The sequence below is a fragment of the Aulonocara stuartgranti genome (genome assembly GCF_965226115.1).
Source record: "Aulonocara stuartgranti genome assembly, chromosome: 19".
Taxonomy (NCBI): domain Eukaryota; kingdom Metazoa; phylum Chordata; class Actinopteri; order Cichliformes; family Cichlidae; genus Aulonocara; species Aulonocara stuartgranti.
This window is the reverse complement of record NC_138955.1, coordinates 12,393,761-12,417,054: the sequence shown is the minus strand read 5'-3', so window position 1 is coordinate 12,417,054 and position 23,294 is coordinate 12,393,761. Positions and strand designations below refer to the sequence as shown.

The following is a 23,294-nucleotide window of genomic DNA, read 5'->3' as shown; positions in this document are numbered from 1 at the left end:
GGTAATTGTTTTAAGGAGTTGATGTTTTCTTTTCATAAAGTTACAGTTCAGTTCAACGTATAGTAACAGTTCAATAAAGAGGGGAATTTGTATTTATTTATTTATTGAATGTAGTATTTTAACAACATACTGACTACTGCTTTACCCATTTGGAATTTACATTTTTACAAAAGCGCACATGAAGGGGGCATACCTTTCAACCTCTGTGTAATTACCGCCACCTGCCGGTAGAAGCTAAAATTTCAAGTGAAGGCAGCGACAAAGAAATGCGTTTCTGGTCGCACTTTCAAGCACATAATCGTTAATCATTCTTTTCTGTAGACATTGCAATATAAGCTGAACTGCAGCTGTCGTCCCATGCCTCAAGCTGCTGCTTTAGAACTGCGCCCCCTAGCGAGATACAGCATGGCTGCATCGCATTGAGGATAAAAGCTCCATCATCCTCCTGCATCGTTTTGGTGGAGCCAGGGCATTCTCCCAGCCCACGATATACACTCATGACTACCGACTAGGGTCGCTCAGTAACCCACAATCAAAGGGATATAAGGACAGTATTATGGCGAAACACCGTCCAGAAAGAGACAGCTGGGGTGAGTGTACGTACAGTATTTCATATTTCATTGCTTTTCTTGACGGCACAAACCGTTTTTTATCCTCCCTGCCGAGGAGGAGAGGGTGTAAGCCAGTAAGATGTTTATCTTAGACTCCATGATGAAAGGCTTGGTTTCGTTTTGACCGTATCATGACCAGTGTTTATTTATTTGAATGCAGCAATACATGACGCCATTTATCGTGAGAAATACGTGCTTTTGTGAGTCTCTGCAGGAATATTGTCTAATCAGGCATAAGCAAGCACAGACCTGTATTTCTAAGACATATTATATTTTTATTCAGTAATCAGCGCGTAGGGAAATGTCTGTTAGTGCTCTCTGGACCTCCCTAAGAGGCCTGAAAACCAGCTTCTGGTGTATTTTGTTTATCACAGTGAGCTTCTCGTGATTGTACGTGGTGCATCTGGCATACAATTATGTAATATTGCATCAGAAGATAGCCTCTCATCATCCTCAGGACCACCATCTGCACCCTGACCGTTAATGCCATCATCACTGTTGGTGATTGTCACTGACATCACGCTATGCTCTGTGTTAACTATAAATTCAGGCCTGCAAGGGGAAGGAAGGGGCTGAATGACTGCATTAGGAGTGAGGGGGGAAAGGGTGAAATGCTGCTGTTTGTCATCAGAGAGTTTATCTGGGCTGACCCACTTTGAGCAGACCGCTTCTGACGTCTTTGGCTGTTTTAAGAGCAACAGCAGCAGCAGAGGAACACGATCAGGTTAACCAGGCAGGCTCATGATGCCAGGCCTGGTTGAAGAGGCCATTGCAAGAGATGTGAATCCACCCCGATAGTCCCCTTCAAGCCTGAGACGAAACCTTGGATGATTCCTTGCTGAATTATTCACCGTGCATTCTTGGCACCCTTTATTAATCATTTAACACATCCTTAAAATTTTGTCTGCTACTCCTTAATCTGTCACTGCTGCTTTTTTAAAGAGTTGTATCCATGCTTTGATTTGCATTGAAAGCTCAAAATTAACACCACAGCTGCAGTGACTGGAATTAGTGGTGTGTGTTTGGACTTTGTTTCGTCTTCAGTAAACACACATTACAGTGTGGGGAATTTGGGAGCTCGGAAAGCCTCCAATCATTGCAGGAAGCCCATTTAGCCCTTACACTGTACATGAGACAGCAGAGACTGGAAAGACACTGAGTCATTGCATGGAAAAAACCTCTGAATGCACATGATCTCATTCGATAAAAAGAGTGTGGCCTGATTCATTAGGAATATTATTAACAAGCTTGCAGGCCATGCTATTGATCTGGAGCTGAAACAGGAAGGAGTAATGGACTCAACTTTCCTGTTTCCTCACTTAATGGACTGCTAAGTGCGCTTATCATCACTGTGAAGACGTTCTCGCTGTTCAGTAACTCACACAACAACATTTTAGTTGGTGTTTCATTGACACAATAAATTCTTTAAATAAAACATTTTGCCTCCATCTCTGTGTTTGACTGTAATGTTAATGCTGTTTTCTTGCTTCAGGTTTTATGATTTCCCACGACTGTCTTCTCTTCCAGGGTCCCTCAGTGATAAAAATGTCTATGATTGGAGCTCAGAGGAGGAGGAGCCAGACGGACGAGCTCGGCCCATCCAAGTGCTGCTGGTCAAAGATGACCACACCTTTGAGCTGGATGAGGCGGCGCTGAGTCGCATCCTGCTGTCTGAGGAGGTCAGAGATCGTGAGGTGGTGGCCATCTCCGTGGCCGGGGCTTTCCGGAAGGGCAAGTCTTTCCTCATGGACTTTATGCTGCGTTACATGTACAACCATGTAAGTCTCTGCAAAAGCATTACTCCAGTCTGCGTGGTATAGATCATACAGTCTGTGTGCGTGAATCGGCTCAGTCGTGCTGGTGGAAAAGTTCCCGATTTAGCTTGTGAGTTGATGTAGCACATAAAAAAATTGAAATATAGCAAAGGAACTGGCAAAAAAAGAAGAATATTTATGATATTATATTACTACATGCATGCACCAACCTGCATATGTACAGTAATCTTGGAATAAAATGGCTATGCATTTCTTTATCTTCCTTTATCCTATTTATACCTTCTTTTTTTCAAGCAGCAGATCAAATTAAAAAAAAAAAAAAAAGAGCAATATTTCAAAGCCACTGAGGGTAAAATGACCTGTTAGCCTAACATGTGATCTGTTGGTGCTCAGGCGTCTGAAAACTGGCTCGGCAATCCAGAAGAACCTCTGACCGGCTTCTCCTGGAGGGGCGGCTCAGAGAGGGAGACCACTGGGATCCAGATCTGGAGCGAGGTCTTTCTGGTGGACAAACCAGACGGAAGAAAGGTGAGACTGTATTTCATCCCACGACTTGACAAGTAGGCTAAAGTGCAATTGAGCGCTTAATTAAATATCACACATATACTTGTTTAACCTCTTTACAGTGACACCTTTATATTCTCAATGAGCCTGGCAACAGGTCGTCTTAAAGCTTCTCACCTTCACAGTCGTAGCTGCAGCTTTGGTTGGATAACTTGAAAGGAGTCTTTTGTGGTTTAGGACATTTTTTATACCTGCATCAGCCAAATGTTTCTAACATTTTGCATCAAAGGTTGGTCGTTCTTTTTAGTTTCATTCAAAACGAGCTGCTGAACATGAATGGTTGCTTTAGGCACTTTCTGTTCTCTGGAGTGTAAACACTCCACACGCTGTATTAAAACTCACTTTCCTCAGTACAGCACATCCACGGCGAACATATTGACTCCTGCAGCAAAGGTGAATGCGTTCATCTGTCTCCTCACACAGGTTGCTGTGCTGCTAATGGACACGCAAGGCACATTTGACAGCCAGTCGACGCTGAGGGATTCAGCCACTGTGTTCGCCTTGAGCACCATGATAAGCTCCATGCAGGTGCAGTGACCTTCAGTCATCTGATCCAGCTTAGCTTTAGAAAAGACTAAGTATTTGTAAAAATGCATGCATGTACTTTGAAGTTTGTTTGGGATGGACTATCTTAGTGATGATTTTTTTTTTTAAATAAAACTGTCATGAAATTCTTTAGAGCTGTTAATGACCCTAGAAGTTTTCCTATAGCGCCACCACAAGACTGACGTCTAGTTTTGGGTGATAAGTCTCCAAAACTAGTTCTTTTCTTTCTACTCAAGCACACCTGCCAACTGCATCATTGTTCAGAAGAAATGGCCCATCTGTCCCTACCCTGTTTCCTCTTTCGGCGGAGGTCTAATGTTAATTAGCTGCATGCTTGTTTTGGAAATAAAATAGTTCCTCTGTTTGTAACAAGCTCAGATTTATAACAAAGGTTTCCATGCTAGCACACCAAACTAAGACACAGGTGTTACATATTATGCCTGCTAGTCCCGTTTGTTCCTCAATGCCTAATGGACTATTTGGTCAATAATTTAACCTGGACAAATTTACCACATTCTTCAAGTTGTACATGTTTAAAGAAAATAACCCTCTAACTCAATGGCCTCTCTCAGGTTTACAACATCTCACAGAATGTGCAAGAGGACGACCTTCAGCACTTGCAGGTAAAATTGCCTTTCAGTTATTACAGGGAAATACAGTACTGCACTAAAGTCCTCAGCTACCCCCCTCCTTTCGTTTCACCAGACCTTCTTATATATTTTAAAGTGGTCTTGATCAATAGTTCTCCAGGCTTTCTGACAGTCTTTTAAAGTTTCTTTTTCTTTTTGGACTTTGGCTGCTTTTTACTCATTTTCAGTCTAGTTGTTGTGTCTGACCGTTTTCACAGGAATGTTTTTTTGTTTTGCTCGATAAACCACTTAACACTGACCTATGAATCATTTAAGCATAAAAAGAGCAAATAGCTCAAAGTATGAGCATGTCATATCTCAGCATGGTGTGCTGTATGTCCTTAAAAATTTGAGGAAACTGAACAAGCGGAGGACAAAAAAAGAAATGTAAGGTCTAAAATAAACCATCTACAGCACGTGAACAGTATCTGAAAGTCGTGAACTTAAGAAACCAGAAAAAAAGAACCCAGCAAAGATCTGACACTGGACTATACAGATGCATCTGACCCTTCAGTTGGTACATCTACTGTTTACTAAAGCCTTATCAGAAATGGTCTCAGTGGAAGGGAGGCTGCTGAAGCCATTTATAAGGAAGGGAAACCAAGTGAAAGGACTGGTGTAGGCCAGATTACACAAGAACTGGACTGAAAATCAGTGGCAGCAGGTCTTAATTTTGAACATGACTTCTTCTTTTGGCTTGTCCCTTTAGGTTTGCCACATCTTCCTCCATCTCTTCCTATGTCTACCATACTCTTCTTTCAGATTATTTTTTAACAATGAAAAGGATCAAACACAAACACACTGTCAATGCAGCAAAAGCATACCTCGAAAGAAAAAAATACAATGAAACACTGCAAGTTGTAGATTGGTTTCCCCACCTCAATATTATTGAAGCAGTGTGGGATTATCTTGAAACAAGACATAATAAAAGGTGGCCACAATCCAAAGAGGAGCTTTGTTTATGCCTTATAAACTGTTTTCATATATGGTTTCACATGTTTCAATAACTGGAGCTATTTCCATTTTTTCCTAGCAAAATATAAATAAATTGGGTGTGGTTCAAGACTTTTGCACAGTACTACAACTCCTTCGACTTGTTTATATATTAATATCAGAATTATCATCCTCACACATTAGTTCTTCAAATTACTTGTTACAATATTGTTACTTTATTTCAGCTTTTCACTGAGTATGGAAGACTAGCTATGGAGGAGACTTTCCTGAAACCATTCCAGGTATTTTCTATTTAAAGGAAATATATTTAGTATTTCTATTAACACATTTTTATGTCTCAAAATTATTTGAGTGTGTGAGCCCACTTTATAACACAAGAATTATAATTTCCTTTCTAGTCCATGATTTTCCTGGTTCGAGACTGGAGTTTTCCATATGAGTTTCCCTATGGACAGGAAGGCGGCATGAAGTTCCTCGAGAAGAGACTTAAGGTCAGACATCACAGATGTTACTGAGATAGAAGGTCACACCACTTTCAGTCCTGTCACATCAGTTTCCTGTGCAGCCTTTGCAGTGATGTGGTTGCTTACGGCTGCTGAGACTAGCTTAACCAAAGCACATCTTAAACTTGGTGGTTGTCTTCGTGTTTGCGGTCCAGATCTCAGAGAACCAGCATGAAGAGCTGCAGAATGTGCGGAAACACATCCACTCCTGCTTCACCAACATCTCCTGCTTCCTGATGCCTCACCCTGGCCTCAAAGTGGCCACCAACCCACACTTTGATGGGAGAATCAAAGGTACATTTTCTTCATTGCTCACTTACACCATATGCACCTTTCATTCAGGTATAGTATTGTTTGTGAAAGGCTTGGGAAAAACTTCGCAGCCAAATTTCTTGGAACTTGGTGAGGAGGTGACGCTCGGGCAAAAGAAGACCCCATAAAATTTGAAATACTGCATCAGCATTGGACATTAACCTTGGCGGAGGATGCACTCTGCAAATGTACTTCTAGTTTTGAACACCTAATATTGTTTAGTTCCCTCACTTCAATCATGACATGGAACCTCTCGGTCTGTCCTGCGATATCTGCGATCAGGATATTAGGTCTTAAAAGATGCTGGTGGGGCCTCTATAGATCAGACATGTTTAGATATATCTTGAAAATGCTCAGATTGAGATATGAGGGCTCTGGAGGTTTTTCTAATGCTCGTCGAGGCCTTGCTGGGCAGGTTTTTTTGGGGTCTTGCATTTTGTCCCAAAGAAGGCTTCTGCTGTCAGTGAGTGACTTTGCCATGCTGTACACACTCACCAGTCGTTGTCCTCTCTGTCTAGAGATTGATGGTGAGTTTATAAACAACCTGACGGTCTTGGTCCCCTGGCTCCTCAGTCCTCGCAACATCGATGTGAAGGAGATCAACGGCAGCAAAATCACGTGCAGAGGCCTGCTGGAGTATTTCAAGGTTAGAACAAAGCATCGTGGTGATGTGCACAACAACCAGACTCTGTCCTTTCTTTATTTAAAGTGCCATATTTCCGCATATGACTGATCAAATGTAACAAATTAACTTTTTCATTTGTATTTGTAGGCTTACATCAAAATTTACCAAGGCGAGGAGCTGCCACATCCAAAGTCAATGCTACAGGTATATTTTTAATGATTATTTTGCTAACATACAATAAAGCTTTGCACTCAAGATACACCTATGGTCAGAGGTTTACATACACTCATCTGGACATTATTTTAATGGTAATTTGGAGATTATAATGGTTTCTTTGAACTGTTTTTTTTCAGGATAGGATGATTGGATGGCATATATCCTTAATGACTTTAAATAACAAAAACCAAGTGCACAATTTTAAATTGAATTACTGTAATTTTTGGATTTTCTCTACTCCACAGAGAGTCAAAAGTATACATGCATGTTGAAATATATATTTACAGTTACTTTAGTCTTGTAATTGATCTCGCAGTATTTTAAACTGTGACAGCGAGGTCTGTTAACTTTTCATCAATGATCATGATTGACAGCAACTGGTAGTTTGTCTTTGCCGCATAAAAAGAATTTGTTTGACAGCAATCATTGGATTGATCAATACTCAGAACAATGGGAAACTCCAAGGAACTCAATGAAGATCCAAGAAGTAGAAATGTAGAGTTAGATAAGTTAGGAAGATTTCTTGGAGCCATTTCTAAACAACTGCAGGTTCCAAGATAATCAGTTCAAACAAATGTGTCACCACTTTGCTAAGGTCTGGAAGAAAACCCAAACTTGCCCCTACATGAGAGGAACTTCATTAGGATTTTCAGGAACAACGCAGGAACCACCGAGGCTCAAGCCTTCAAACTTAAGAACACTGTACAAGCTGTTCAACATGGTGGTGCTAGCATCATGCTCTGTTTTGCTGCTAGTGGTACTGGTACATTGCACAAAGTGGATGGAATAAAGGAGGAGGATTATCTCCAAATTCTTCAACTTTGTCTCAGATCAACAGCTAGAGGAAACTTATGAGACAATGTTCCTAAACACACATCAAAAGTTATGAAATGGCCTTCCCAAAGCCCCAACCTCAACCTTAGTGAAAATTTGTTGACTATGCTTAAAAGCCAGGGCTGTGGTCAAATATCCAGCCATAATTATGCCAGAAGGTTGTTGATGGCTACTAAAAATACTACAAAATATGAGCTTAGATGTATGTATATATTTGAGCCTGAATCTAATAATAATATAAGAAGAGTTCAAAGAAATCCTTAAAAGCCCCAAATAACCATGAAAATCAATGATGAGTGGACGTAAACCTCTGATCACTGCTGTAAGCTTATCCATACTGTTAATTTCTGGTTGCTGACATTGATCCTTACATGATATTTCCATTTGCTTCCCCTCAGGCCACAGCTGAGGCAAATAATTTAGCAGCTGTTGCAGCTGCAAAAGATCTGTACAACAAGAAAATGGAGGAGGTAGGTGAAAACAGATTTGTAAGTGAATGTCCAGTAGCTACCAAGTGACTTCACCGACTCACTGCTGTCACTTCTCACAGGTCTGTGGAGGTGATCGGCCTTTCCTCGCCCCCAGTGAGCTGCAAGCCCGACACAGCGCCATCAGAGAGGAGGCGCTGCAGGTGTTTAAGGGTGTGAAGAAGATGGGAGGTGAAGAGTTCAGCCGGCGCTACCTGCAGCAGCTGGAGGGAGAGATCGACGAGGTGTTCGTCCAGTACATCAAGCACAATGACTCCAAGAACATTTTCCACGCAGCCCGCACGCCGGCCACACTGTTCGTGGTCATCTTTGTCATGTACGTAGCCGCGGGTATCACAGGCTTTGTGGGCGTGGACATCATTGCCAGCTTGTGCAACATGATCCTCGGCCTGGCACTGATCACTCTGTGCACCTGGGCTTACATCCGATACTCTGGGGAATATCGAGAACTCGGTGCCGTCATTGACCAGGTTGCTGGTGCGCTGTGGGACCAGGTAAATAAAAAGAATAACCTGTCTAACTTATCAGTAGTTAGATGGTAATGGTGGCTGCTTAGACTTTGTACAACTTATAAAAGTAAGAAAAAAGGAGAACGATTTGTTTGGTATTGAAAAGATGTCAGGTGAGTGAAAATCATCACATGCATTCAGGTTTTGAGCACTTATACTGTTATCAGGTCTGGTATCTCTTGCGGTTTGATTAGTTTAGGGACGATTGTAGGTTCAAACTTTTACGGGGGCTCGACTCCCAAACAGAATGTCCTTACAGTGTCCTGTAATGTTAATGGAATATGATGTTTCCAGACGTAATCAACCCTTTTCACATTTGCAAACCTCAATTCAACTGGATAAACATCACAATGTTACCCTCAAAAGCAAACTGTCTAAGAATATTTCAGAGTGAATAATCAAAGATTTTAATATATATTCCACCCGTTTTAGGGTGGAGCCTTTAGTTATCAAACCCGAGACAAGACTCTGTCATTAAAGAATTTAATGAACCATTTGTGGCAAAGCAGATAAGATGAAAAACATGCACAAAATTATTTCAGTCTCTTAATCAGATTGAGGCAATCCACCAAATCATCAAGCACTGACAGTAGCATTATTGTACAAACCCTCCCTTTATGCAGATGCAGCCGAGAGCAGCATGTACCCCACTTTTACGAGTAGAGAATAGATTTGTAGTATTATAAGAGCAAGTGGGACAACACACTGCTTAATTATGTGAAATCTTCATCAATGAATGTGGGAAAGCAGAAGCTACAGCTTTATTGGGTGAATTTAAATGTCACAGTAAATAAAAGACATAAATGGATCCATAGCAGTTTATAGCAATATTCAAACTGAATACAGGCTGCTGCTGGACATCTGGATCTGAAGCTGTACTGTAAACAAACACTAAAGAGCAATTTCATCCAAATAAGCATAGAAATTTTTAACAAACTAAAATAATAATGCATATCAGCTCCTTTCCTGTGAACTGCAGTATATCAGCAGACTAGGGGATCAGAAGGTTAAAATAAGCTAATAATCTCTAGTGATTTAATGTTTTTGACCCTATTTAGAGAACAAATAAAAATAAGCAGACACTTTAAAGGTCATGCCATATCCCCACTTTATCAGAACACTTTGAACTTTTGCTGTATTTTAGTTAAAGTGTGTTTTGAATCAACTTCACTGATGTGTGTCATTAAATTACCTCATGGTTTAGAAGGGAAACGTTCACATCTTTAGCCTTTAACAGCAGCACAAAAGATATGAGATTTGCTATTAGCAATAAAACACATGGTTGTGTGCTAGCTGCTCTAGCTGTTACAAAGGATGAAGACTGAGGAAAAACATATGAAACCAGAGTCACTGGTAAAAAATAATTAATAATTATTAATCATTACCTTTTCTTTTATCTGTTCACATTTACTTTATTTTAATATGAGAATATGGCTTTCTTGCTTTAAAATTAGCCATTAAAGACAAATACAATACACAGTATCCATCCACATCTGTTAGAAATGAAAGAGTGTCTTTAAACCACTAGGGGGCAAAAACCTCCTTTATTAGTGGCGGCAACAAATCCCTACAAGCCTAAGAGCAACAATTGTGCACTGTTAACGAAGAATCTGTATGTGCTGTTTGTGTTACATGTTCACTACATGTGCTCACACTGTATGTTTGTTTCTTTTAACGCCTCTGCAGGGGAGCACAAACGAGGTAAGAGGAGCAAATCAATTGGAAGTATTAACAAGAACACATTGCTACTGGTGCATTTCTATGAGATTGTTGTCATCAAACTCAAGTTCTGCTCAAATTATCTGAGCTACAGTTAAATTTCCTCTTGTGCAGCCTTATGTTCCCTGAATGAAGACACCTCAATTCACACCTTAAGGCTGCTTTATGAATTAAAAATTCTCTGTCTTAATTTTTAATGACTTTATTTGACTGTTATGATGAATAGTATGAACGCCTGATTTTTCTGTTACAGTAAACCATCTCAGTTTAGCAGATATCACGTCCTCTGCTCTCCTCTCCACTCTAAGAGATTTGATACTGTTGATGAACAGGTTGCTTTCAGCTTTGATGGTTGAAATCATATTGGGCTCTTCTATACATAGTTTAAACAGTTGCTGAAGATATTTTCAAATTAAGATTTCAGATGATTTCCCTCTTGGATCAAAATTTGCATTGTTATATTACTCTATGAATAATAGTTATTATTAGGCCGATCAGCACTTTGATGAAAGGCCTATTTTTATGGTAATAGGGCAGTTTTTAATGCCGTTGGCCCGATGCAAACAAAGCTTTTTCCAAACAGACTGCTTCCCTTCCTGGTCTAAATTTCTGAAACAAAATGTGCCCAGGACTGAAAAAGCCGAGACTCATAAATCCATGGCATTTGACTTTAAAGCAGATTATATTACATATCTTTAACCTTCTATAGCCTTTTTAGTTGTGAATGATTGTGAATGACGTGTTAATCAAATTCAAATTGAGTTTGTTTTCATATTTTGTGCAGAAAATATACTCGGATTGTCCTGAAAAATGACCTAAAGTTTAAATTTTATATGTAAACAGTGGGCTGTGTATAGACATCAACTGAGTGCTCCCTGATTTCCCATTTTAAGCTTATTAAATCAGGCTTAAATCAAGCTGGTTTACAACAGCTCTCAGGGAGCTTACTTTCTCCTTCCATTTTTTGTTGTCAGAATCAGCAGATGTAACATTTATGAAGCAGCTGATTTAGTGTTTCAAATCAAATATGAATGAAGAAAACTGATAAAAGTAGCCACTGGAAGCCTGCGGTGCATGTTTCAGCAGTGTGGAAATAAAGAGAGCAAACAGAGTGAATAAGTTATATAAGAATAACTTGTTTTCAGGTCTACAAAGGTACAAAGGAAGTCAAAAAAACATCAGTATTGAAATGCTTCTAATCCATATGACTAGATTAAAGAAGAAACCCAAATCCCAGCTCCCGGTTTCTGTTTCTAAAAGTATACAGATGCAGTGATAAACCACTTGATATGCACTGATCATTGTACAAAATATGTGTGCATAGCTTTAGCTTTACCAGCTTATATTAGAAATATAAGCTTTACCAGCTTTCTAATACTATAAGCATGTTCATGCATGATGGGTAAATGAATGAATGGACTTTGTTGTCGTGATCTTGTGTATGTGTGAAAATGTAACTCTGGTGTTTCCTGCAAAAGTAATCCATAAGATAAATAACTAACCAGCTCCATGTTCTCTCCATAGGCTCTCTACAAGCTGTATAATGTAGCAGCCAATCATAGGCACCTGTATCACCACGCCTTCCCCGGGCATCAGGTGGAGGAGGTGGCTGAGGAGCAGGACAAGAAGAGGGACTGATTAGTTCAAAGACAGAACATGTCAGAGATTTCCTCGTGATGGACCGAGGGAGGAAGCGGAGGAGGAGGAAGGCAGATGAATGCCCTCATCCATCAGGCACTCTTTAACTCTGGTACTGGCTGCTGCAGCAAGCCACTACTGGTCGTTCACTTCTTTAACCCTTATAACGGACTGTTTAATGTTCATGCATATGCCGAGAGCATCTCCTCAGTGGGTGGCTGCTTCTAAGCATTGGATGCAATGTGTCATGGTCTTTCACCTTTAGTTCGTGAAGCAAACACACCTGTACAAATACCGCGGGCACTCTGCTGGAGGAGACTGCTGCTTATTTCTCATCGAGCGTTTATTTTTATTTTTTTCTCCATCATTCGTCACTGACAATGATTTTTAAAGTATATTCAAATCTGTGAAACCCCCATTTGTGACAATTGTTCTGTTCTTTGAAGTTTTAGTGTTGTTTATAAGGAACAATATCTATGACCTGCAAGGTTTGAAAGACAAAATATGTACTGTATATTAAATAATGAGGCGTTACAAACATCATCAGCATGGTAAGTGGTTAATGTCTGTCATCTTTAAGCTCTAAATGCAGGTATACTTTATAAAAAAATAGCTGAATGGTTGTGACTAACTGGTATTGTGCCATAACATGTAAAAAAAAAAGAGAAAAAAAAGATTTCTCACCTGCTGCAGCCTGGCTACATGCAGACACTCCATGGCACACGAGTTAGTTTTAGGGTTTGGTGTATCTGTGTGCTACGGCACTGGTGGGAGAGACAAAAGTTTACATAACATAGCCGACATTATCTCACTTTATAGTCTGCTTGCAGTTTTGTAATCACGCATCATCCCAGTGATCGTTATATGTGCGTTTGGCTTTTGAGGTTTGGGAGGAAAGAGCAAGGTTAGGTTTCCATTGTGATGTAGTTGGGGGGGCGGGGGCTGCCGAAGCCATTGTTGTGTGTTTCACTGAATGTTCGAGCAAATCCGAGGAATGTAGCTATTCTGTGGCCACCGGGGGAATCAAAGCTAGATGCTATTAGGCGTGGCGACAGGCCTGCTTTGGAAACGGAGCCTCATTCCACATCTCTTTCATCATCTTCTCACACTTAAACCGAATCATCTGTGCAAAACTGCTGCATGGTGAAAGAGGCTTTTCGTGTTTCCACAACAGCTTGCATTTTTAAACAAAAGGCTTGTATCGGTGATGGCTCTTTTTTGGTGTTTGAATACTTCGGCTTAGTAGACTGTTACTGTATATTTGTACAACTGCGGTCACTGTTTTAACTCCTTGAGTCACTGCGCTGTAAAATGTCTGCATCACATACAAAGCTGCAGCAAAACTTTTCTATGTCTTTTTTCTTTTTCTTCCCCCCTCCCATTTAGATCTGCTCACCAACCGTACAGGAACACTGTCATGCATATTTAGCAAGTTTATAGTGAGGTTCGACCTCAAGGGTTGAAAATTTAAAGGCACTGCAGCAGAGTGGCTTCTAGAGTCTTCCACAATCTATAATCAACATCAGCGAGGCCTTCACACAAAGAACCATCCAAGACCAGTTTAAGATTCGTGATGTTCTGAAATCCCTTTCTATTTCATGACTATGTTTTTGGGTGTTGTGTCCATTAAGAAGTCAGAAGAACAGTATTTGTTTACACTGTGTTGGAATATCTCGTCTGTGAGACAGAGCTTTTCTTTCATTCCTAAAGCATCACCTCTCAATGTGGTGGGAGGACTGAAAGGTCAAATGAATCAACCTTTTTTTGTGAGCTCCTTCAAATTGACTCTGCTTAGTTTTCAGCACACGCATTGCAAAAAAAATTCAGTTGCAAAGAAAAGACCTAATAAAGATGGACCAAATTAATGAAATCTAGACTTGAGTTTTCTTACAATCAGAAATGTTTTAAATACAAGTCCTACGAGGCGTACCGGCAGTGTTTTAAATGGCTCTGCAATTATAAAACACTGTGGGAAGACCGGCAAGCAGCAGGAGGCAACAACTGTACATCCATACGTGTATTTTTCTTCACTGCAGACTTTATTGCTTATGTCCTGTAATTGCAATTCACAAAATCAGGTATGAACAAACTGTAGACATTGTTCTGAGGCGATGTGATAGAGGCCCAAAGAGAAGCCCAATGTTCTGTACAAACCTATTCCACTGCTCCCAATTAGGACATTCAGAAATGTTTAGGTTCCTCTGATACACAGGACTCCTTAAACATTTTATATACTGAGAATAACACATTATCACTGGTCTCCAGTAGACAAAAAAAAAGTAAGAAAACATTTCTGAGTATCTTAAGAGGAGATAAAAGCTGATTAGTGATCAGTAGAATATGTGTCCAAGAACCTGGACTTCTGTTATATCAGTGAAGCAAGATGTCAGGCCATAAACATAAAGCATGAAAAACTGAAACAAAGGGAAAGTAAAGTTTTTGGCAAAATGAATGTGACTTCTTTAAAAAAAAGTTCCAGTAGCTTATTTGTGTTTAATTAAATGCACAAAGACGTGAATTTTCCTGACGAACAATAATGCCGAGAGACGCTCAAACCACCACATCAAATCTGATGCTTCATCAATCAAAAAAGAAAAATGTAAAATTATATATCTGTTAAGGTTTTGGTGGATTGTCTTAAAAGTATGTCATAAAAAAAGGAACAATGTACACTTTCTTTGTGTGGTTTCAGTTTATGACAGTAACAGAGCAAAGGAAAGAAGCCATGAAGTCAAATTAGAAAAAGCTGCCTGTCGCTTTCTCCCACAGGAAAAAATGACGGAGTAGCTGGCGTATACACGATATGAGCAGACGTAAAACTGCTGCACTTTGTTTTATTAAAGGCACAATGTCAGGATGCTTTTGTAACAAATACCCAGAGCTGATTTTTCACACTCTGTGCTTCTCAGTCTTTAAAAAAGGAATTCAAACAGCAATTTTCCCAGGTCGGTGGCTTTCAATAGAACCACAAGCAGTTTCCCATGATGCAACACATTTTTTCTTCATTCTAGTGTTTTGTTTTTTTGTTTCTATCAGTCATCCATAAACAGAGTGTCACATGGCCCCCACCCTGGCCATATATGTGTCTCAACCTCCTGGCTGATATATTTGGATCAAGCAAAGGCACAGATGTGTTTGGTAAAGAGGCAATTAAGAGTCAATCATGATTTCAAAGGCAGCTCTGACCGCTCCCAAACTGAGGAAACCTCAGAGAGGTGTGGCACTGAGAAGTCCCTGCTGCACACACACGCACACACACATCACATGTTCCCTATGAAGTTCTTGTTGGACTGCTGGGCGTACCACTGTTGCCGCTGTTTGCGTGCCTCCACCTCCGACAGCAGCGCCTGCCGGTACGCCTCATAGGACTTGACGATGTGTTCGAGCTCCTTCATGAAGAGCAGCTTCAGCATTCCCTGGTACGTGTCCAGGTCTGCCAGCTGGAACAGCTCCCACTTCAAGATGTGGTCATACCTGATGTAAAGGAGAGGAGAGTCACTGTACCTTTAAAGTTACCCTTTGGGCTGGTTTGAAGATCTATCAGTCACTTCTTTGTGACAAAAATACTTTTATTTGGTAAGATTTTTTTTCAGGGCTTCTCTATTCAATATGTACAAACCCTGAAATAAACACCGATTTGGAATGCAGTTTTCCACAAATAAACATACATGTTTTTGAGGTATTAAAAAACACTATACAATAAATACATTACATATTTAGGTTAAGGATAAACATCATGCTTTTCCATTTCCATAAGTATTGTCAATTGACCAAAACTACCAAAAAATACTGATTCTACACTTTTGGTAGGAGCTTGAAAATAACTCGCCAATTTGGTTACTATCAAAAAAAATTATGTCCAGGATTAAATAAAAAGTAGAATAAGAAACTTAGAATTATTAAGTTGAAATTTTGAGATACTAACCCCGAATTTTGACTTATGGGTAGCATTCCCCCCCGCCAGTGGCTTCCATAAATTCCTCCTTTTAGTACCTCTCTTTGTTTGTACATTTACCGATTACTGACTGACCAGAATACTATTAACTAGACAAATGTCAGGTAAGACTGAGTTAGACTCACTTGAGTGGTGCACGAGCATACACCTGCAGCCAGTCTGGGATCTCGGCTGTGTGGTATGGGTTAGCTGGCACGAGGACTGGCTGGTTCCTCTCTGCAGGACGTGGCTGATAGGCCACGGGAGGTGGTAGTGGTGGGGGCTGATCGTAACGAGGTACGCTAGAATACAAAGAAACATCATCTCTATTGTGATGAGGTAAGTTTTCTACTAAGTAAAGAAGTAGTAGAACTTTAGTTGCTTAAAAAACTAAAAGCAGCGTTTTTTAATGCTTCATACCTTGGAGCACATGGATGACGGTATTGTGCCCTCTTGTTTATGTGATCCACATAGTAGACCCCAAACTCAGCGGACTCCACCTTCTCCCAGCCTGGAGGGAGCCCCTCCCTCTCGAGAGGGTGGCTCCAGTGTGTAGTGTTAGTGTTGTGGTCGATGTAGTACTTCCTGCCACGGATGGTCCAGTCAACGGTCCAACCGGCCGGAAGGGGGAGGTCCTCCCCTGTCAGACTGGACAGGTTCCCCAGAGACTTGGCCTGTATTCGACCTATGGCTGAGAAGAACAAACATTTCTTTTTTAGAAACCCTAAGGGAGAGGCAGAGATGTCTGACCAATCATACAGAGGAGCAGCTGCTGGCTAACAGCGCCCCTGGGAAAGAAGAAATATTTGGAGAAATTTCTTAAAAACTGCCTGTGTGGGAAAGTGTCATGTAAAGCAGAGGACAGTACAGAGTTTAAACTTTAAAACTGAGATTGCTCGACTCTGTGATTGTTGTGACAGAGGGCCATCTTATTCTAAGTGACACTGTGTGATGAATGGTAGGAAATGGGATTGTTGATACTTTTAGACAGGAAGGCAGAGAGCTCTGCATGGCCAGCCATACACACAGGGCCTTTCACTGGGCGAGAACAAACGGCTGTAAGAGCCGACAGCAGAGAGGGTTCATGCAGCGGGTCCTGTACTTTTATTGGAGAATAACGTCAGCGAGGAATGTCAAGTCGACAGCTGTGTGGATGTGGATGAGCGTGACTCAAAGCAAATGAGCTTGCAGAAACCAAGAATTCCAAATACAGGGGAACGCTAAAGGATCTCAGCGAAATGGCGGCTACAATCTGATAAATTCTACGCTAGAGTGACAGCAACAGAGGTGGAGCTCTTTGCCAGCTGCTGAATGAAGGGAAGGAATGTGTGAGAGCTCCACAGAAATGCACTCCTCCTCCTACACCACCCCCATCTCATCATCATGATCATCATGTTTGCCCTTTCCTTCAGAAAAAAAAATGCTCACAGCAGACCTAAAGCTCAAAACATCACAGGAATTTCTTAGATTACAGTGAGGTGGGCTGAATGAAACAAAGTGGGTAGACTGATAACATCAAGTTAGGGAAAACACCACTGAAAACATGGAAAGGAGAGAGAGAGAGTGAGAGAGAGAGAGTCTGGGATAATTTATGAAAACATCAATCACACACAAGAAAATAACATATGATTAACTATACCAGGCTCATCCTTTCAGGGTTTGCAGAGGGACAACTTATGCCATTTCTGTTTGACACCTGGACTCTAGTAGCTCAGCAGCTTTTTGCACAAGTTCAAAATAAGCCTAAATTGTCTCATATCAACCCCTTTTATCAGGTGAGGAACCGCATATGAGATCAAGCTATGTGACAGACAGTGACATCTGATAAATCTGCAGTGGCCCAGAACTTTTCAAACTTCCAAACCTTCACCCCTACCTACTCCTACACCTGTGATCCTAACATCAAAACAGTGGTAAATTAATGAAATGCTCAGATTATGTGTTTGCAACATTGTTCTACATGTTGAGACAGGTGTTGTTTTATGTAGGATTTCCATAAATTAGTAAAATTTGTGGCATGAAAAGTACAGGCCATTTACCATTCTTAGTAGATATTTATTTGTTATTTTTTGTTTTCAGTAAATCTACACTTATTGACTCAAAAACATTCCGTCCCTTTTTTTGCAGCTGTCTGATCAGGTTGTTTATGGAAAGAGGGAAACTGCTGTTGTGTCAAAGAATCATGTCACAGAACAGGACAACCTGACTTGAATTTCCAAGTATTTCAATGAGTGCCCTATTAAGAGTTAAGCCTTGACAAAGCCTGTCACTTCATCCACAGCTAACCCCTCTTTCTTTTACCTGGCTGCCATTTGCGAACAGGAGATTTAAACAACAGGTGTGTGGGGCTTCAGTATAGTATAAGACACCACTTAAACAGTATATACTCTTTTATTTCCCAAGGGGTTGCCACACAAAACCTTCATACCCGATTTGGCAGAGATTTGGCAGAGATTTTCCAACAGATGCTTGTGTGGGCTTGGGCGCTACCTTGTGCTTCTACCCGACTGCCTGATAGACCAACAAAAGGACAGGCAAGAGTAGCCCACAGACCGGTTGTACAACATACTTTGGACACTGTCCAACAACAGACGGTCTCTGCAGGTAGATGGGCCAGCATGCCACCCCCACTGAACAATAATTTCAGCTTAAACCAAATGTGTGACCAACTACATCACAGAGCCACGCTGTAATAACATATAGTGGCATTGTACTGACTGGGCTTCGTACACAAACATGCTGCAGCATCTCAAACCTCACTGTGTGTCAAATGTAAGTATAATGAGATCAGCACATATGTAACAAGGATGATTCATGCCAGCGAGCAGTTTGAGGCTGAGACATTTGACTGGGGGCAGTGTGCAAATTACTAGTTTGCTGGCAGAAAGTTTCAGCAAACACAGAGGTGAAAAATGCAGAGCCTCTAATGCTTGTTTAACTTTACTCCAAACAAGGCTACGTGATAGGCAGGCCTGACATAATACTGAACTGTATACATGACGCTGACAAGCCAGCCACAAAATAAAGAGTGTCTTTATGGTAAGAGGAGGACAAGAAGCATTCCCGTGCCCCCCCAATCTCAATGTAATTACACTTACATCATCGTAATGTTTACAACACAGAGCAGTAAAATAAAGACTGAAATGAAATTGCTCTTTTCAATTTGACAACTAGTGGCCTGCATTCCTTTCAGAGTAGCCTCTGTGTGGTTGGACAAGAGTTCTCCAAGAGGAAATTTTAAAAGTTGTAGAGTTGCTGATGGGATGTCAGTCATAAACTTTCTAAAACTAGGTGTTTCTTGCTTTTATCACTAAACTTCCCTTAAAATATATAAATAAAGACATGAACAGTGTTAAAAGGGAGCTTCACAAAATAATGTAAAATCTACCTGAAGGGGGTCTGTTTGGAGCTGGGGGAGTATGTTGTCGGGGATGTCTTTGGAAGTTGTGCTCATTGTGCTCGTAGTATCTATAGTCTTCAGGAAAGCGGTCTGGGACTCTCCTTGGCTGGCGCTGCTGCTGCTGTTGATGTTGCTGGTTTTCATAATAAGGTTCAGAGGGGTAATAATACCGGGCATCTCCATTCTCAGACATGGGGCTCACGTCTGTAAGGAAGGACTGTGATGAGCCTCCATACTCATGCGAAATGTCTCCCAGACTGCGAGGCAGGTACGGAGGTGCAGATAAGCGGTGGCTCTCTGTGCGGGCCACCTCGTGAGGAGTCTTCTGCACATGGGTACGGAGGACACTCTTGTTACGGGACACCACAGGTTCCCGGCTGGGTGCCAAAGGGTAGGAAGAAGGCACCATTTCTGGCAGAGGGACCTCTGTGCGTCTCGGTATAGTGGGTCCATGACGGATGAAGGAGGGCATAAGATCTGCAATCAGGTCAGCAGAGCAAATGTCAATAAAAGGCAACGCAATATCTGGGAGCTGCTCATGCCTGATGACTTGAAAATAAATAAATAAAACACCATAATAAAAACAGAGTATTTTACTAATAGGAGCCAAATCGCGTACTTTTACTTTTCATACCTGAATTATAATATTAACTGACTCTCGAATAAAACATTTACACGAGAAGGTAATTTAGTAATACCCACATTTCTACAAAATACTGCTAGTTTCTATAGATACTCTAATAGAAACAGCTTAACAGCAGCTATCACAATAATCATAAGTCAGTACAGACACTAAAAATACGTTTAACTAAACTAATCTACTAGTATAATATGCCTTTAGCTGAGTAATTTAAAGCTGTAAGCATTATCTTGTAACTACTGCACTACAACTGGCGCTCATGTAGCATTTAGCTACAATGACTATCATCCTAGCTGTGTTTGGTTAGACTGTACAGCATTAAACTGTTTTTTACAATCGTGGAGCAAGTATAAATGTCCCCAGAGTCGTTTTACAGTATTTGTTAATGCTAGCTCACTAAGGTTTAACAGTGTTTAACTTTAACTAGCGAGCAAGTTAAGTGATGCTATTCGGGGCTAGCTGATAAGCTAACCACTTGTTGCGCTTACTTCTCAGGAGCGGCGACGTTTCCTTCTTCACATACTTCCCGTGTACCTCGGCTGGTTTGGACGCTTCGTTCTTACTTTTCTTTCGTGAGAGCATAACTCCAGGCTCGGAAAACATCAACAGCACGGTGGGGTAAAGTCATGACACAATCCTTCGACTTTGCAACCATACCGGCCAGTTAGCAAAGCGCGGAAAGTCAACATTTTTCCCCGCAGCTTTGGATTAGCTAGCCGCAGTTAGCCAGCTAACTGAAGCCACAGGGAGCATCTGTGCTGCTGCAGCGGGTACAGTCCCACTACTGGGAAGTCCTTCCATCTGAAGGAGGAGGAGAGAAGAGCACAAACCACTGTGGGGCCCTTCGGTGACATAAGCACAGTATAAACTGTACTATAGTTAGAAAATATCCGTTAAATTTTTCCCATAATTTAATCACTCACATGGCAAAGCTGAAACTAATAAAAACTAGGCTAAAACGGCACAGAAGGAAGCAAACCCCCCTCTAGAAACTAAACAATGTAAAACAAATATTCAAAACAAAATAAAAAAAAGTCATATTAAAATGTATACTAGGGACATTTAACCAAATACTAGTGGGGTATATGTGTATATTTGAGCCTGTGTGGATTGGAGAAAATCCAAAATAAATTCAAACTCTTGCACCCAACTCTTGTTTTTTTAATCATTAAAGATGTCTGCTCTTCAATAAGTTCATCCTAGAAAAACATCCGCTTCAAGATATCAATAACAGCCCAAAATCACCACGACTTTCATGCTCATGATGAGTGTATGTAAACTTCTAATCACAACTGTATGTCCAGTTTAGTATCCATTGTATTAATTTACAACATGCTTATTTACAGTACAGTATAAATCTCTTTCTGTTACTTATACACGTTTTCATATATATTGTTTAATGCATGTCTTTTTTGTGCAAACTGTGATCTTTTAGACTAAAGTGACTAAATTTCTGGCCACACCTGTATGCATAGCTGGACTGGCCATCGGGCATACCGGGCATTTGCCCTGTGGGCCGATGGTGATTTTTTGTTTTTATGGGCCGATGATTTTTTTTAAGTTATTTTTTTTTATAACAGTATAAACAATGACAGATGGTGGATTGGCCAGATGCTGGCAGATGTGTAAACATAACTCAGTTGTTTGGCGGTGGCTGTGGCAGAGCTGCCACAAGAGGCCAACAGGTGGATGAGGGAAAGGGGAAGCAGGAGGAGGAGAGACCCGAGGTGGCCGCCGGTCGGAGTGTCAATCAATCAATCAATCAATCAATCAATCAATCAATCAATCAATCAATCAATCAATCTTTATTTATAAAGCACTTTTCATACAGAAAAAATGTAGCACAAAGTGCTTTACATAGTTAAAAGCAGCCCACCCCACCCTCCAACTCACTCCCCACACTCTCAATACACATATATCCCCCCACCCCCACCCACACACACACACGCGCACACTTAAAGAGTAAAAATTGGGCTGGGCTCGCATGAGCCAAGTGAGGAAACATTATAACAGAGAGCCGTCTGCACCGGGAGCCGGTCACAGACCGCAGCCTCCGGGCTGGGCACACAGCCGGAGGGAGGCAAAGGAGCCCCCCAACCAGGCTGAGAGGACCCCAGAGACCCAGCAGCCACGGTCAAAAACAGCCCCGGTGCAGAGAGCGCCCTCCGAGGAAACACTGGAGATATGACGCAATACGATGTATACAGGGTAAAATGATAAAATAAATAAGAACAGGATACAATATAAATATAAATATAAATAGAGTAAGAAGATTAAAAAATGAATAAGAATAAAATCAAGAAATATTAGGTAAATCCTAAATTAATAATAGAATAACAGGATAGAATAAATAAGCATAAAAAATAAATAAACGCTAAGTAAAAGCTAAATTAAAAAGGTGGGTCTTGAGCCTGTTCTTAAAAACATGTACGTTCTCTGCGGCCCTGAGCTCCTCCGGCAGGCTGTTCCACAGACGAGGACCATACCACTGAAAAGCTGCCTCTCCGTGAGTATGTGTCCTGACTTTAGGGACAATCAAAAGGCCAGTACCAGAGGACCTCAGGGTCCGCGAGGGTTCGTATGGTAAAAGCAGATCTGAGAGATAAGAAGGCCCAAGACCATTAAGACATTTAAAAACCAATAAAAGAACTTTAAAATCGATCCTGAAACACACGGGGAACCAGTGCAGCGATTCTAAAACCGGTGTAATGTGGGCCCGCCCTCTGGTCTTCATCAGCACACGAGCTGCCGAGTTTTGCAAAAGTTGTAAAGTTGAAATATTCTTCTTAGGAAGACCAGAGAGCAGGGCATTACAGTAATCAATGCGACTGGTAATAAAAGCATGCATCAGCATCTCCGTGTTGGCCCGAGAGAGAATAGGGCGGACTCTGGCTATATTTTTTAGATGATAAAATCCAATTTTGGTTACATGTTTAATATGTGGGATAAAACCAAGCTCAGAGTCAAAAATAACACCCAGGTTTTTCACTTGTAGCGAAGGACATAGTGAAAATGCCTCTAATTTAGACAAGAGTTTCTCTCTCTGAGCCTCAGGACCGACAATTAAAACTTCAGTTTTGTCCTGGTTAAGCTGTAAAAAGTTTTCTGCCATCCAAGATCTTATATCCAAGATACAGTTAAAAAGGGCATCCATTGGTCTGGTGTCATCAGGAGACACGGAGATGTACAGCTGCGTGTCATCAGCGTAACTGTGGAAGTTCACTCCATGCCTCCTGATGACACTGCCGAGAGGCAACATATACAAATTAAAAAGTACAGGGCCTAGAACCAACCCTTGAGGCACACCACATGTCATTTTATGGATCTTAGAGGAGCATGTATCCATACTCACCATAAAAGATCTGTCAGAGAGATAGGAAGTGAACCAGTTGTGTAC

The 23,294-nt window shown here is 41.0% G+C and overlaps 2 protein-coding genes across 4 annotated transcripts; one reads left to right on the top strand and one right to left on the bottom strand.

Moving 5' to 3' along the window:
• Positions 1 to 235: 235 nt before the first annotated feature.
• atl1 (atlastin GTPase 1) lies at positions 236 to 13,860 on the top strand. Of its 3 annotated transcripts, none has more exons than XM_082516145.1 (14): positions 236 to 590; positions 2,139 to 2,389; positions 2,780 to 2,914; positions 3,374 to 3,478; positions 4,069 to 4,119; positions 5,304 to 5,360; positions 5,478 to 5,570; positions 5,738 to 5,876; positions 6,413 to 6,540; positions 6,667 to 6,723; positions 7,968 to 8,039; positions 8,120 to 8,551; positions 10,253 to 10,267; positions 11,810 to 13,860. In XM_082516145.1, exons 1-14 carry the CDS (start codon positions 557 to 559, stop codon positions 11,921 to 11,923), a joined length of 1,683 nt encoding a protein of 560 aa, XP_082372271.1. In that variant the 5' UTR covers positions 236 to 556; the 3' UTR covers positions 11,924 to 13,860. The 3 variants fall into 3 exon arrangements, with proteins under 3 accessions (XP_082372271.1, XP_082372270.1, XP_082372272.1); XM_082516144.1 differs by having other exon boundaries at positions 236 to 596; XM_082516146.1 differs by lacking the exon at positions 10,253 to 10,267 and having other exon boundaries at positions 236 to 596.
• Positions 13,861 to 13,939: 79 nt separating this feature from the next.
• Positions 13,940 to 20,777, bottom strand: sav1 (salvador family WW domain containing protein 1). Its single transcript, XM_082516147.1, has 5 exons — positions 20,386 to 20,777; positions 19,246 to 19,734; positions 16,278 to 16,548; positions 16,004 to 16,159; positions 13,940 to 15,397 (listed from the first exon to the last, which is right to left on the bottom strand). Exons 1-5 carry the CDS (start codon positions 20,498 to 20,500, stop codon positions 15,184 to 15,186), a joined length of 1,245 nt encoding a protein of 414 aa, XP_082372273.1. The 5' UTR covers positions 20,501 to 20,777; the 3' UTR covers positions 13,940 to 15,183.
• Between the last annotated feature and the right edge of the window lie 2,517 nt (positions 20,778 to 23,294).

What these genes read in the sequence shown, in the direction of transcription:
- sav1 (XM_082516147.1), bottom strand. Translation starts at nt 20,500, where the DNA reads ATGTTTTCCGAGCCTGGAGTTATGCTCTCACGAAAGAAAAGTAAGAAC. An exon ending in AACGTCGCCGCTCCTGAGAA is followed by an intron (nt 19,735 to 20,385) that starts GTAAGCGCAACA and finishes ACCTGATTGCAG; the next exon opens with ATCTTATGCCCTCCTTCATC. An exon ending in CGTCATCCATGTGCTCCAAG is followed by an intron (nt 16,160 to 16,277) that starts GTATGAAGCATT and finishes TTTGTATTCTAG; the next exon opens with CGTACCTCGTTACGATCAGC.
- atl1 (XM_082516144.1), top strand. Translation starts at nt 557, where the DNA reads ATGGCGAAACACCGTCCAGAAAGAGACAGCTGGGGTGAGT. An exon ending in TCCTCGAGAAGAGACTTAAG is followed by an intron (nt 5,571 to 5,737) that starts GTCAGACATCAC and finishes TTTGCGGTCCAG; the next exon opens with ATCTCAGAGAACCAGCATGA. An exon ending in ATCCAAAGTCAATGCTACAG is followed by an intron (nt 6,724 to 7,967) that starts GTATATTTTTAA and finishes GCTTCCCCTCAG; the next exon opens with GCCACAGCTGAGGCAAATAA.